Source organism: Oreochromis niloticus, linkage group LG16 (assembly GCF_001858045.2).
Source record: "Oreochromis niloticus isolate F11D_XX linkage group LG16, O_niloticus_UMD_NMBU, whole genome shotgun sequence".
Lineage (NCBI taxonomy): Eukaryota > Metazoa > Chordata > Actinopteri > Cichliformes > Cichlidae > Oreochromis > Oreochromis niloticus.
Window position 1 is genome coordinate 29,607,319 of NC_031987.2, and position 16,063 is coordinate 29,623,381.

A 16,063-nucleotide genomic window follows, 5' to 3' on the forward strand; every position below is an offset into this window, starting at 1 on the left:
ACTTTAATGTAGTCAATAAAAGTGACTCCTTGTATGAATGCCGCTTTAGGCAAGACACACAAGACCGCTAGCCCACTGTCTATAAAAACAGAATAAGATACAAAGTGAACTTAAATGTTCAAATAATTGCCTTTCAAATCAAGCACAAAGCAGAGGTTTCAAAAACCCTCTCTCGCTCTGAAAGGAGCCGGGCCTGAATCCTCTGTTGATACTGGTAAGGACCACACCTTGATGACCTAGTAGATGGCTATATACATGGTTAGACCCCAGTCATATACTACCAGTTGGAAAGGAAAAGTGTAAATTCTACAACGTGCTGGCAAGGAAATGGTAAAATGGCCTGTATTTGTATAGCGCTTTACTTAGTCCCTAAGGACCCCAAAGCGCTTTACACTACATTCAGTCATTCACCCATTCACACACACATTCACACACTAGTGATGGCAAGCTACATTGTAGCCACAGCTGCCCTGGGGCGCACTGACAGAGGCGAGGTGAGTAGTTGCTGTCAGTCCCTAATGAGAAACTGGTTACAAAGAAATACACAGTGCTGCACTGACAACCTCCTTGCAATCAATTTGGTCTGTAGCAGGTTGCTGTGGTTGCCAGTAGTTTTCATGTTTCCCTGAAAACACTAACAAACTACTCAAGAGCTGTATTGAAACTGTTAAATGTGTGATTCAAATCAGAAACTTCAAAGTAAGATGTTCCTTTGCAAATGAGTTAATTGCAGTAGTAAGACAAAATGTTTACTTGTAAACAGTCTCTCTTTCTTTGTTGTATCACAGATGTTTTTTTTTTAGTTTTACTACAGCTCAAATAATAATTGGCAAGTATTTACAGACAAGTCAGTGTCTTTCATGCAAACTGATAGTGAAAACTCCAATGTGCTAGCAACCAAAGCAATCATAAAGAGATTTTGGGTGCTTTCTGACCGATTTCACTTAGCAATAGTCAGGAGCATCCAGCAGCTCCTCTTCAGGGAATACACATTTTTCTCTTGCAACCGGAGGCTGTCAGGGGGGTCACATAGGCCTGCGTGACTGAGGCCTTATTGTACCTGGCAAGCTAGCATTACCCAGGATGATGTTTGGCAGCTTAAATTTACAAATCAGCAATCTTTAAATAATCTGTGTTTCACTAATTCTTGTGTCCCACAGGGTTTGCTTTTTGAGTTACTTATGGATTGTTAACTGGTGTCTTAACTCTATCACATACTTAGGACCATGGGTAAGAAGGGTCCCCTCTCTGTAAATAAGAAAATTGTATCATAAGTCAAGCATCACGACCTTAAAGATTCGCTTAACATCTTTTCAGGTCTTAAGGACACATAAGCAAACATGGTCCAAGATCTTGTCACATGACATGTCTTTTGTTTTGATTTTTATTCCACGCTGCCATTTTGTACTGATTTTGCATTTCTCTGTCTGATGCTTAATACCTACAGTACAAGACAGGTTTTTCTATAAGAAACTTAAAAAATAAAATATGGACACCTCCAGGTTTTGTTGACTTGCTTGAAAATGAGAACCATAAAATCATAATCTAAGTATTTGGACCCTGACATGAAGGCTTTTTATTCACCGGGGAATAATGAATACTGGAGGAAATTAAAGGTTTTTCAAGCTGTGTTTCAGAAGAATGTGCTTTGATTTTTTTCTAGTGTTATTTGATTCATAACAGTTTTCTGAATCATTTTATTTTTGGTTAGATTTCAAAGTTGTATTCTCCCAGTTTTAAATCAGTGTGAAGTGCAATATCCAGTCTTGATCCGCCTGCACGTCCATCATTTCTTGTCCCTTCTCATTGCTTCTCGTAGCTTCTTCTGCCAAGACTGAAAATGTCCCACACATCTCCCATCATATCCTTGTTGCTCTGTTCACTGACATATTGCATGCTGCTGCCAGTTGGTGTTTTCTCCCTATTAGTGTTGAAGACATCTCAAATTCAATCTAATGCAGCATTTTTGGCCTGTGAAGACCTCAGTATCCCACAATTTACTGACAGATACATAGACTGTAAATAGTTGGTGTTTAGGTTTGCATGTGTGTACTTACCCACTGAAATGGTCCACACTGCCATGATCTTGATGCGGGCCTTGGTGTGAGAATTGAAGCGGCTGTGGTGGATTGGGTTGCGTATGGCGATGTATCTATCCAGAGAGATGGCACAAAGGTGCATGATGGATGCTGTGGAGAACAGGACGTCCAGATAGATCCAGATGGGGCAAAGATCAGAGGGCAGGGGCCAGCCGTAATCTGCAGAAGGGCAGAGAGTACATATTTGTTGAATCTGTGAAAATAGCTTTGCCTGGATGAACAATGGTGCTTTAGTCTCAGTGTTCCGGATGATATCCTCCAACAGGTAATTTCACTGCAATGTATCGAATCTGAACATTAAGTTAAAGACTAATCCATCTGTTTTTTTGCTAGTTCTGGCTATAATTCAATAACAAGTGATGCATTTTAGTGCTGTGTGGTGTCAATATTACATCTTCTGCTTCTTGGGTAATAAATGTCTTTGTTTCAATAATTTAAAACTGCATTTTTCAGTTTTTCCCAAAGGTAAGCTTTATTTACACCTGACTGATATTCACAGACTTAAAATTAAAAGTCAGTACAGGCCATTTACTGATAACATGTCACTTAAAAAAGTGTTTCAAAATACTCAGAATTTGTACTTTTTCAAATACTGATGTTTTTAGCAACTTTCAATGAAAAAAATTGATCTTAACTGTCAGCGCTTGACCAGTGAGGTGAATCCATGAATGAGTTTGGGTGCACAAAATTCTGAAATAACAAAATCACAGAGGGAAAAAACACTGTGTGAGCTGCTGAAAATGTTGAAAAATCTTTGCATAGCATTGTTTCTGGCAGGCCGTAGCCTGAAGCTCAGCCAGCAATCTTGGCAGATCAGTTGTTTTCAAAATCATCAGCTGATGGCTCTGCGGATACTCTGATGAACATCCTATTGGCAAATCTCACATGCAGTGCACTCTGTAACCTGCTTCAGCCTGCATACAGTGACAGCTACCCCTCAAGCTCCTTCACAAAGCCACCTCCACCCTCATTTCTTCCATATCATGCTATTCATGTTCTTTCTCACTTAATTAAAGTCATGTCATTGTTACTGATAAGACAAATCTGCAGCTGCTCTCGCTGCCTTTTGACTTTCCATATTTGTGCGTGGCGGGCCAGGAAGGTCTCAGAACAGAGTCCCACTTCCAAACATAAATTATTGTCACTGAATAACAATCCTATTTTATTTACTCTGAAAGGTCCTCACAGAACTGACATTAGAAGAGATCATGATATGAAATTAAACTTGTATATTTTTCTTGGATTATTCTCAAACAAGAATCCAGGTTTAATTTTGTTATAAAATGTGTCTGAGCAGCAGTACAAAGTAACACTCAAGAGAATGCTTATCCTTTTTCACAAAGACCATTGAAATTCCCACAGGAGCTTGCATTTAAGCTAGTGGAACAAAGCCTAACCTGGTCATGACCTCACTGTTTTACTTCTTCATGGCTGAATCCAGGTTGGAAATGGAGGTAGTTTAAACCTCAACTGCTGCAGTGGAATCTTAAGAATAATATACGATTGTAATATATGTAAAATGACCTCATGCTTGGGTATTTTTTTTGCTTCTTGTTGATATATTTAATTTGCTGTCCCAAGTGAAGTAATGTGACTGCTTTAACAGTATGCTGCTTTGAAGAATTAGCTGAGCCTGAGTGAACGGTATTTTTGCATTCTCATCTTTACAAGCTTTATGTACTGTTTGAAAGAATCAGACCGAGGATAGAGGAGGCATAAAATTTGTTTCCTACTGTATCATACAGGACTCAGAGACATGGGCGAGGAAATGGAGCTCAGAGTTGATTTTGTGCTCTTTAACACAAAAAGGAGTCTGCTGATGTGGCTCAGGCCACATCACGGGAAGTATGGAACCATGGTGCATAACTACAAGAACGAGAAAAAGCAGGAGGCATGACGCCACAGAATAAATCTAACTTTAGTGATTGTGGAGTAAATCCTCATGTCTCAGTGGCATCCCTAGATGAAACGTGAGGACTAACTGGAAAAATACAGTCACTATACCTCGTGTACCTTCATTCCTGGTTGCTCAGCCATTTCCAAGCCTCTGTTTGCTCTGACGGCTGGCCAGAAGAGGAAGGGACGGACTAGTCAGGCTGGGAGGGGTGCTGGCATGTTCAGGAAGTTGACTGCTGCAGATTGGAGCCCTGCGTGTGACAAGGCCTTTCATAAACTGAACGACGACCTCCTTAACTGTGCCGTGTTGGCTTATCCTGACTTTTCACGACCATTCATTTTGTCTGTGGATGCTTCTCTGGATGGACTGGGAGCGGTTTTATCACAATTACCTATCGACGGGGATAAGGCATGCCCTATTGCTTTCGCGAGCAGAGCGCTAAGCAGGTCACAGCAGAGATACCCAGCTCATTGCCTTGAGTTCATGGCCCTGAAGTGGAGCATCTCTGAAAAGTTGGTTGAAGGGGCACAAGTTCACAGTGTGGACTGACAACAACCCGCTCGTTCATATATTGACCAAGCCCAAGCTGGACGCTTATGAACAAAGGTCGGTGGCCAAGCTGTCATCCTACAACTTTGATTTGAGGTACATCCCAGGTCGAAAGAATGTTGTAGCAGATGCACTCAGTCGTGACCCCTTGGTGGGCGCTTGCTTCAGGAGCCCTACGAGCACTTGGTGTGGAATGCAGAAGGTGCGGCGGCTCATGAGGTGCAGGACGCTTTCAGGTTTGGTGTCCAAAATCTTCAGGCTGCCCAACAACCTGCTCCAGCTCTGTCCTCAGAAGATTCCTACAGTTCGTCGGAAGTCAAGGCTACCTTGGTTCACCATGATTACTGGGAAACCGCTGCGGAGAATAGAGCTGCCTCCCTTCTCCACCTTGTTCAGCAGTTGCAACCAGTTGGCAATGATATACTGCCATCACTTACCTTGCATGAGCTGGAGGACCACCAACTTCAAGATACTATCATCTCCGCCGTCCTGCCACTCGTAACCCGCAGGAGGCGCCCTTCCAGGCGTGAGAGACATGATATGGACTCCAGGGCACTGGCCTTATTGAAGCACTGGGAGAGGCTCAAGGTTCGGGATCGCATTCTCTACAGGGAGACGAGAGACCCTGTGAGCAAAACAAAGAGACTCCAGTTGGTGTTGCCAGCAAATTTACGGGCGCAGGCCTTGAAAGGTGTCCACGATTTGGCAGGGCACCAGGGTCAAGTTTGGACCCTCCACCTAGCAAGGCAACGTTTTTTCTGGCACAATATGGAGAGGGATGTGAAGGAGCATGTTCGGTGTTGTGGAAGGTGCATACTTGCCAAGACTCCAGAGCCTGCAGCATGAGCCCCATTAGAGAGCATTAAGACCTCTGCTCCCATGGAGCTCATCTGCATTGACTTTTGGTCAGCAGAGGACAAAAAGAAGCGTTCTGTTGATGTGCTTGTGGCGACTGACCATGTCACGAAAATGGCCTTTGCTTTCCCGTGCAAGAATCAGACTGCCAGGCAGGTTGCCAGAAAGTTGTGGGACTTGGTTTTTTGTGTATATGGTTTCCCTGAGCGTATTCACTCAGACCAAGGTCCCAGCTTTGAGAGTGAATTGTTTTCTGAGCTTCTGCAGACTTCTGCTTATCACCCTATGGGCAATGGTAGCACGGAGCGGTTCAACCGCAAACTTGGCAATATGCTGCGAGCTCTCCCTCTCAGAGCCAAACAGGAATGGCCGCAGCAGATTCAGACATTGACCTTTGCTTATAATGCAACTGTTCATGAGACTACTGGATATGCCCCATTCTACTTGATGTTCGGCCGTGTCCCACGACTACCGGTCGACGTTCAAGTCTGTTTTGCATGATCCCATTGTGGTGGACTTTAACAGCTACTCCAAGCTTCTTCTGTCATACTTGTCTGAGGCTGCCAAGATCGCCCAGGAGCACACCAGCAATAAGCAGGAGCATCAGGCTCGTCAATACAATAAGACAATCAAAGGTGTGTCTCTGAATGTTGGGGATCGCGTCCTGCTTGCCAATAAAGGCGAGCGGGGCAAGAAGAAACTTGAAAGACAAGTGGGAGCCTCAGGTTTATACTGTTGTGGAGAGGTATCCCAGGACCCACATTTACAGGATCAGTGACTCTTCAGGCCAGAGTAAGGTTGTACACAGAAACCTTCTGTTGGACGTGAGTTTCCTTCCTGTTCAGGATTCATTGGGAAGTCAGTCCCTGGACCTTTTCTCCAGTGAGGGGGATCTCAGTGCTTGTGGGATCTGGAGGACCTTGGCAGTCTAGAGACAGAGTCTACCGCAGCAAGGACTTCCTTGTGGGTCCTTTCGGATTTGAGCCATGGGGTGGATGTGGATTCTGTGGCGGGAGAGCATGCCTCACAGTCCACGGATCGTCAGCACGGTTCATGTGATGGTGCGGACTTGGACAATGCCTTACCTGACTCTCAGACTTGCACAACTCACACTTCAGCAAGTCCTTCTGGTCAGGCCCAGCACTTTGCTCTTCCTACTCCGATTGACTGTTCCGCCACCTCTGATGTGACACAGTCTCATGCAGTTTCTGCTCCGGGTGCCTGCCATGGGGACACTGTTGTTCCGCAGACTATTCCTGTTTCTGGCTCAGACATGAATCAGACCTCTGGTCAGCCGTATCCTGGGCAGCCATCCAACTTGCCAAGACATGACCCTGACCGTGCCAATGTTCAAGGCAGAGTGGTTACCAGAGCAGGTCGGGTGGTAAAGTCAGTCAACAGGCTGATAGAAAACATGATCCAGAAACCTATTACATGGGGCCTGTTACCGCCATGGGAGGCTCGGCCTCTGACATAGACTGTTTTTTGGTCATCCCATTGCGTATTATGAATGTGTATTTGCTTGAGGCATCATGACACCTGCCCTGTGCGTCTTTAATGGGACCCCGTTTGATGAGGTGTAGGCTGCACCTTTGTGTTCTGAAAGGGTTGGAGGCCTGATCAACCTATCCAACTTCTTTTAATCCATTTACGGATAGTTTTTTAACTGAACTATGGGATAAGATCCTTGGGTTGCCTGGTCCGGAGGTGATGGTAGTTCAGCATCGTTGTGCCTCTCGGTATTGCAGTACCATTCAGATGTGTAGTGATTTTGGTGAAATTCAGGGGGGGTGAATGTAACATATGTGTTAAATACTTGTGAATTTCACCCAAAAGACCCCCTTTTTTTTATTATATACTTCACTTTGCATCTCAATCTCCTACCTGTGTGATCTGAGTCTGTGTGCGCTCGTGTGTGTGTGCGCTGCGTGGTGACGTAGGCACGTGCATGTGTGCCCCGGTCACAGCTCCTTTCAGCATGGCCAGAGGTGAGACACTGCCACGTTGCTCTCTGTGAATTAAAGTTTGTCCAGACACCAAGCTGCAATGTGAATACAGCCGAACCGCCGCGTTTTTGTTTGTCATTAAGAGACTCGTTCGGGATAAGTTTTGTGGAGTTTGCTAATATACGTTTTTAATGAGTTTTAGCCGAGAACGCAGCTGAAATGCTAGCATGCTAAGTTAGCCTGATCGCTAGCGGCTTGTGAGCATATTCGCTGCAGTTTTTTTAACAGCGTGCACTCTTTTTTTTCCTTCGTCAGGAGAGGTGTACTGGCAGGCGCGTGACACACACAGATCAGACTCGTATTTCTGTGTTGCAGGTATGGAGATGTTCTTATGTTTTGAAGATGCAATCTTTCATTCATTGTTTTTATAAGTACAGTGTTGTAATGCCTGATGTATGGCAGTTATTAATATGATTGTACTGAAGTATAATGTTTAAACTATAAGCACTAGAATATTGGGTCCTGGTTATTGAATTGTTTATTTGTTTTTGAATTATTTTGCTTATTGTTTTTATAAGTTGTTTTGATGATTTTTCAGTGACATATTATTTATTTTGTGCTTTTTGTTTTTGAGAGCTTAAGTTAATGTTTTAAAACAATTTGTTGTATTTGATTTATTATATTCTTATAGTGTTAATGAAGCTGCAGTCACAGCTCCTTTCAGCATGGCTGGAGGAGAGGTGTACTGGCAGGCGCGTGACACACACAGATCAGACCCTGCAGATGTGCAGTAAAGAGCCAAAGACCCAAGTGCTGTCTCCAGCCTCTTACTTTCACGCCAGAACACAACGCAACAACAACAGGCGTAACACATGAACGGGTCACATCTATGTCCCTCAAAACTTAGCAATGTATTTCATAGTTCACTTAAAAGCAGAGAAGTCTCTCTTCTCCTTTCATATCTCCAGGAAATTTTCCCATGAAGGGAGGTGGCTTCATGATAACCAGTGGCTTATTTTGTAGGTCTTTGCAACTGGTCTTTCTAATATGAATAGTAATGACACACAGGGACAATATTTGTTTTTGTCCCAGACTGCAGATTTGCTTTAATTTAACTTGTGTCTGTGTTAAAGAACATTAGCTGTGCTACAATGGTGGTTTTCATGGACTCGTGTGTTGTTAGCCTCTAAAAGGCTGATCACACAGTGACTGCAGAGTAATAAATGGAATGAGTCATACAGATGGAACAAGGCCGAAGGCTTTTAGACCCGCCCCGAACTGAGAATGCGCTCCAGATACATCCACCACTGACTAAACTGCAGGTGCACAGGCTGGAACTATATGTTTCTACACACATGCACGTATCTTCAGATCACACAGACACAACCACAGCATGTCTCCCTCATGGCTGTCGTGCTGCTCCTGCAGCAGTCATTTCTAAATATAGCCCTCTAAATTGGTCCTGAAACTACTCAACTGCTGATGTAAATTATATTATATTATGAATATTATCATGAATGGAAGCAGATATGCTTTTTATGTGCTATAGATCAAGGTGAGTTTATTTATAGAGGTTGTTTCTGCACAGGGCAGTTCAAAACTGCATAACACAGAAACAGAGCAGTGAAAATTAAAACTATAAAATCAAAATGGAATGAAATGAGAAATAGTGAAAAACTGAAAAACAAATAAAAGCCTCCCAATTTGAGTGCAGATTAATATAATAAAAAACATACATTTGCTGTACAAAGCAAATTCAGCAGTAGCTATTACATGGGAGACACGGAAAGTTAAAAACAAACAGTGAAGATTACTACTGAGACTTCGTCACTGAAAGGGTTAAAAAACGTTGAAGTTGCAAACGTAATCATAGTTCTTTGTCATTTGCCGCTTTGGGTGTGTCACTAGACCTGACATCAGGTGATAGTCATTGCCCACCCCAAACAGGTCTCTAGTTCCATTGCACCAATCCCAATACATCAGGAGATTTATAGACATATAAATCTATAAATGGCATATGTAGATAAAAATGTGGTAATGTCCCAGTTAATAAACACTTTTCGAAGAGATCTCAACCATTTTTGAATGGTACTCACTCTTGTGTCTTTAGTGATTCGCTAGGTTAGCTTCTGCTAGCTTAGATCAATACGCTTGCACCATTAGCAGCAGCACTTTCCTGCTCAATTTGTCAAATGTTTATTCACTCTTTGCCCTCCTTTAGCATTAATGGCACTTGAAATAAATGTTGTTGAGTTGTAGTTTTATAGATCACACTCATTTATCTGGATAACTGAATCCACACCATAAAAAAAACAACCCTGTGTAGGTAGCCCGGCCCAAGTAGCCTCTGCGAGCAAAGGTAGCAAGTCCACAATATCATATATCCTAATATGATATTGTGCAATATCTCTAAAATTAGAAAAAATATTTTCAGAGTGACACTGAAAAACTAAAAATACTGCAGTTTTTACTTCTAGTCTGGATTATTTCATCATCATCAGGTTGTAAAAGTTCTTTAAAAAGACTTCGTCGATCCAGAGCACTCCAGTGAGAATGCTGACAGAGAATAGAACAAGCAACCATATTTCTCCCATATTGCCTTCTCTTTGTTGGTTGCTGTTAAATGAAGAACTGAATTCAATATCCTTCTCCTCAACTTCTCCTTCTCGTGTTAAAGACCTCATAGAACCATATTATCACAATAGGAGTCTTAATAAACTGAATGTGGGTGAAAGGGCCCTCTTCTGTGGAACTATAATGACACCGTCTCTAGTTTTAAGAATAGGCTTGAAACTTTCCGTTTTGAGCAAGCTGGATCAGATTACTCTGAATCCTCCCTTAATTACGCTGCCATAGCCCTAGGAGACTTGGGGCCTCCCATGATGAGTGTTTCTTCTTAACTCAGTTCTTTTTCACTCTGTGTTCCGGAACACACCAAGGTTCCGGAATGTTCGGCATTCCGGAATGCCCCAAGGTTCCGGAATGTTCAGCATTCCGGAATGCGCCAAGGTTCCGGAATGCTCCAAGGTTCCGGAATGTTCAGAATTCCGGAATGCGCCTAGGTTCCGGAATGTTCGGAATTCCGGAATGCGTTCCGGAACATTCCGGAACCTTGGGGCGTTAGGGAACATTCCGGATCCTTGGCGCATTCTTGAATGCCGAACATTCCGGAACCTTGGGGCGTTAAATGCATGGTTAATGCATTTAACCATTAGTCATTCTTCTCATGTGTGCCTTTTGTCCTGTCTTTTGGCTCTGCCTAAACCTCAACCACTCATGGCAGATGGCTGCCCCTCTGTAAACCATGAGACTTCTTTCTGTTAAATGTGAGTTTTTCTTTCCCACTGTTGCCAAGTGCTTGCTTAAAACTGAATTTCACAGCTCAATAGCTGGCATTATGGTGAGTTACAGTCCTCACAAAATGTAATCCTCCATGCATCTGCAACCAGGCCCCCTCCTGCTCTTTGTAAAGACCATAAGAAAAGCAAGAATAAATGCATCTACCATGTCTGCTTTTTTAAGAGATTTCAACAATTGCATTGAGGATTTGATGCAGATCTTTAAGGACAATTGCCACTTTAATTTTGCATAATCATGAAAAACCGAATGTAAGCATACAGAAACCAGCCCTTGATTGAATAAATCAGCTCATCCATGTGAATTTAACATCAGCCCATATAGAATATGTAGACAAAAAGTCCCTGTCAGTATCTGGGAGATTTTTGTGGCCAAGTTGTCACCACCTCCCCCAGGATCTCATCCCAAGGGTGTTGACAAAAATAGATCCATAGCTGAGGGGATTAGAGCCAGATCATCATGAGCACCATCATATTCCAGATCATGATGGAGTGTTTACGCACCCTCCTCCTCATCCACCTCCGTTCTCTGTTGTTCCCACCATGCGACAGGTGAGAGACAACACGATCCAGGCTTTTATTATTTGGAAGGAGATGACTCATCCACGTTGCTCGATGTCGCCATGGTCACCGCCAGACTCTCTTCTACCGCCTTCTCCTCACCGTCATCATCACTTCATCACTTCACTGCTTTCCTCTTTTCCTGTAGATTTTTATTCTAATTGCGTTGCTTATGTCATCGTCTCTGTCTGATGGTCATGTTGAACAGTTATTTCTGTCCTCTGTCTGCCTATATGTCCTTTTCTGTCTCTCCGACCTTGTTTTACATTTGTGAATCTCTTTTGTTCTCTCTCTCTTTCAATCAGGCCCATTATACTCCAGCACTGATCACAAACCACTTTCTTTTCTCTCTTTTATGGCCTGCACTTGTACTGTCCGGTGTTCCAGGGGGGCAGATTCTGCTTGTTTTCATATGAGATTTTAAATAAATGAAAACACTTTCCAAATTAGATTTAAAGAGCCACCTAATGAGGCAACATGACAACATGAAAAGTTAGCAGCTTGCCAAAATCTTTCAACTTTGTCCTCTAAATACCATAAATGCTTGAAGTTACTGATATTATCAGTATTAATATTGAATGTGTATAATTCGTGCTGTATTAGATTTGAGGAGAACTCTCAGGGGATGAAAAAGCATATTTACAGCCATGTGTCTTATTCAATTTTAGTGTCTATTTATTTTCGTATTCGTGGCAACTGTATGAAAATGATTTAGCATCAGTTTTGATCAATGGAATTCTAATAACCACTGGGTAATAGTTTTCCTATTCTCCCCTTGTTGCGTTACTGATGGCCAATAACATTGCAGCTTGGTGGCAGGGGTGGTTATCTGCAAACTCTTGATATTGCACAACATGTCACTCAAATGCAGAAAACACGCACAACACACACACACACACACACACACACTGGGAGTTTACTTCTCACTTTAAGCCTGAACAAATCTTCTGTCTAACTGACTTTAATTAACCAACATACAGTAAGTGGATATCAGTTGGATGGTTAGAAATTGTGAAATATTTCTTAATAGCACTTGCTGGTTATTTGCTTATTTACATTAGACCTACAGTTCAATTATATGTTCCAGTTTTTAAAAATATATCTATCTGTCTCTCCTGTACTTTTTATACAATCATTCCCACACACAGCCAAGTTAATGAAATGATATAAACAAATGTCTTTGCAAATTCACAGGTGCAACAGTTCAGACTGGCCCACCTTTTAAGGAGGCGACGGAGTACCTACAGACCTACACTGTGTTGCCAAAAGTATTCCCTCAACCACCCAAATTATTTATTTCATTTGGTCCAGTTAGTCCATGGCCACAAGTGTATAACATCAAGCACTTATGTGTGGCATGTCGACTGCTTCTACAAAAGAATGGGTCACTCTCAGGAGCTCAGTCAATTCCAGTGCTGTGTCGTAATAGGATGCCACCTGTGTAACAAGTCCAGTCATGAAATTTCCTCGCTTTTCTACAGTCAGCTGTTGGTGGTATTATAACAAAGTGGAAGTGATATAAGAATGACATCATCTCAGCCATGAAGCGGTAGACCACGTAAAATCACAGAGCTGTTCCAGCAGAAACTCGGGGGCATAATGCACAGAGATCATCAATTTTCTGCATAGTCAATCGTTACAGACCTCCAAACTTCACGTGGCCTTAATATTAGCTCAAGAACAGTGCATAGTGAGCTTCGTAGAATGAGTTTCCATGCCTGAGCAGCTCCATCCAAATCTTACATCAAAAACATGGATGAGTGAGTTTGATGTGGAAGAACTTGACTGGCCTGCGTAGGGTCCTGACTTCAACCCAACACAACAACTTTGTGATGAATTAGAGTGAAGACTGCGAGCCAGTCTTCTGGAAGAATTTTAAAACGTTTACATAAACACACTCCTAAACCTTGTAAGAAGCATATTAAAGCCTATGTATTAAGAATGTGATCTCACTCAAGTTCATATGTGTGTGAAGGCAGACGAGCAAATGCTTTTGACAGTATAGTATATATACATATGTATGCTGCGATTGTAATAATATATTTAATTTATTATAGTAATAACAAATAATAATACTAATTCCGTTTGCTTATTATATACAGTTTTCCAAATCTGGATTAGTCAAAAAATATAAATAAAATAAATGAATGGCATGTAAAGAAAACAAAACACTAAATGAAAAGCTGTAAGCTTTTGATGTAAACATATATTTCAATAGAAATATATGTTATCGTTCATTAAAAACTTCAGTTTCTGCTGAATGTATTTCCTTTCAGTCTAATGTCCTGGTACTACCCCAAGGGCCGTGGAGAATTTGGATTTTTTTTCTTATCTCAGACTGACCGATCAGCTGATCAAATAATTTTCAGCACCCTGTTATTTCAGACTGTCACCTTTTTTTCACCCCATTAGAATAGCACATCTTCCCAAATTGTACGTCAGTTATTTGATCCAAAGTCGATCGACAGAGTCGAAAAACAGCATTTAACAGCAACAATGTGAACTTTTACCATTGTTACACAGTGTGATGCCTCTTTTAAACAATCAGAATAGACACACACATTACAGATTTTATGAGCTGCCATTGGTGACATTTGTCATTTTAAAAGATCAATACTGCTAAACTGAGGAGCATTTGTACTCTGGCTTTACGCGTATTTCAAACTGGGCGCCAGATCAGTGTGTAATCAAGTAATTTTTTACACTCATGTGTAGGGAAATAAAATCCAGGGTAGTGTTAACAAGACCTACAATTAGTAGACTTCATTTGTTTTGTATTTAGCAAGTCTGCATTTTGTACATTGCTTTGCTTTGTCAATTCACAACATTAACTATGCACGCTGAAAAACTGGGCTTAAGGGTGTATTTCAGTGTGATTCCAGGCTTTGACATGGGAAGAGTTGGAAACCAGTTCCATCACCCCAGGACACCTTCTGTTCCTATGAGTTGCTGGAGACTCTGACAAAACATTCCTAAATGGCCCTTACTTGGCCCTTGGCACCCAAGTAATGAACATCAGCTTGAAATAAGTCAGTGTGGAAACCTGCTGTCGTTCTACACAGCTGGTATGCACTGCTTTCATTTTGATGAGACAGAGCTTCTTTTTTTTTTTAACACATTACGACTACAGAAATATGAAAAAGGCCTCTATCATGTCTTGAAATGTTTTCACAAGGTGAATTTTTCCTGTATTGCAGAGCATTTGTGTGGCTGAATAAGCTAACAGTGTTTCCTAATAACTTAATTTGATGATTCATTGAACATTTAGTCAACTGTTTTCTAATTTCTGAATGAGATAATGAAACTTTAAATGGCAGCTGTGCTGAAATAGACTCAGTGGGTAATAAAGGCAAGTTTCATTCAAATTAAAGTTTTTTCTGATGACCAAGCGATTTTCCTTGTCCTGTGCACATAGATGTGCATGAGATCAGCTGAAATTAAGGGGTTGCATACACTGAAGAAAAACCTGCATTAACGCTTGCTGGATCTTGTGTTTAAACAAGGATGTTGGGCTGTGGCTTATCCTCCATTCTCACTTTCCCACTGAGCAAAGACAATCCCCCTCAGGGATCGACAAAGTATCACATTATTACCGGCTCCATAACTTCTGATAGCAATGACCTGGAACCACATTGAATTATCCCTCTCTGAGAGATTTCCCAACATGTACCTAAAAAAAAGAGGATAAGCAAAAAAAATCTCTTAGGACCCACCAAGATGCAGCTGTTTGCTCCCACTCCTGCTGATGCACAGAGAGCTGTCCTCATGAAACTGCTGCTGTCGCGTTATACCCAACATGTTCCAGCATTGTCACCTCACCCTTCCTTTTCTCAAAGAGCCACCAGTAGTTTGATGTTGCTGTTTCCCCAGCTTGTAAAGCCTCAACAGCTTCAGAGGTGTCAGACCGCAGGAGACTGTGACATTATTTCTCAGCATCTGACACCAATTAGACCCAGTCAGCTCTGTACCACGGTTCAATCAGTGGGAAAACAATGGATTTTCTGCCTGTTCAGGTGACACAGCACAGTTCAAAGACCAAAGAACCGTTGTGTTCTTCGGGCTTTGTCATCCCCAGTTTCCTATAGAATAAAACATGTTGTTCATATTGTAAATTATGATCCCCTGTTGGAGTCACAAAGTAGGATAAAACAGGGTGTGCTTTGGGGAAAGCCTACTTGGCTCGCTAAAAACCACTACCATATCAATGTGCAGCGTCCACTGCTCAGATTCACTGTTTGTTTGTAACTTCAGGCTTACAGCACATTAACTTTGTGACAATCCTGAAAAAAGGGGGGCTGTAGGGATCATGGGAAATTGGAAAATCATCGCAATTTTTAAGGACACTAGATTTGCCAAGTTTTCAAGAGTTCTTTGAGAATGGCTTGTTGGTGCAAAATACAATGTTATGAATGTCACACATTCATTATCGTTGGCAATATTTTATTGATTAGACTAAAGAAATTGGAACAAGTGATGTCTTTTTTTTGACATGCTGCTTGTAAGAAAGTGCCAAAAGATGTAATTTAAAGATGGTTCTTTGTTCACCTGTCTGTAATGTGCAGACAAAAAAAGGTCAGGTAGAAGGACTGAATGGAAAATAAGTGAAAAAGCAGCCAATGTCCAAAGACAGAGGTTCAGAAACCCTGGATAACTATCACTCAAGAGCACGTAAAAAAAAAAAATAGAAGAAAATCTGTCTCCTTGGAAGTATAAAGAAATGACGGTGGCTTGAAACTTTTGCATGTACAGAACTGTATCTTTCAAAAAAGATCCCCCAGCTGAGTGGTTAGGGCACATACC

General features: G+C 41.8%; 1 protein-coding gene across 1 annotated transcript in view; it reads right to left on the reverse strand.

Annotated features, from left to right (window-relative positions):
• The window catches only part of htr2aa (5-hydroxytryptamine (serotonin) receptor 2A, genome duplicate a), an 84,881-nt gene that overhangs the window by 26,542 nt on the left and 42,276 nt on the right, over positions 1–16,063 (reverse strand). The window contains exon 2 of the mRNA XM_003449546.5: positions 2,058–2,258. Within this exon, the coding sequence (XP_003449594.1) occupies positions 2,058–2,258 (201 nt within the window). The remainder of the gene's footprint in view (positions 1–2,057; positions 2,259–16,063) is intronic.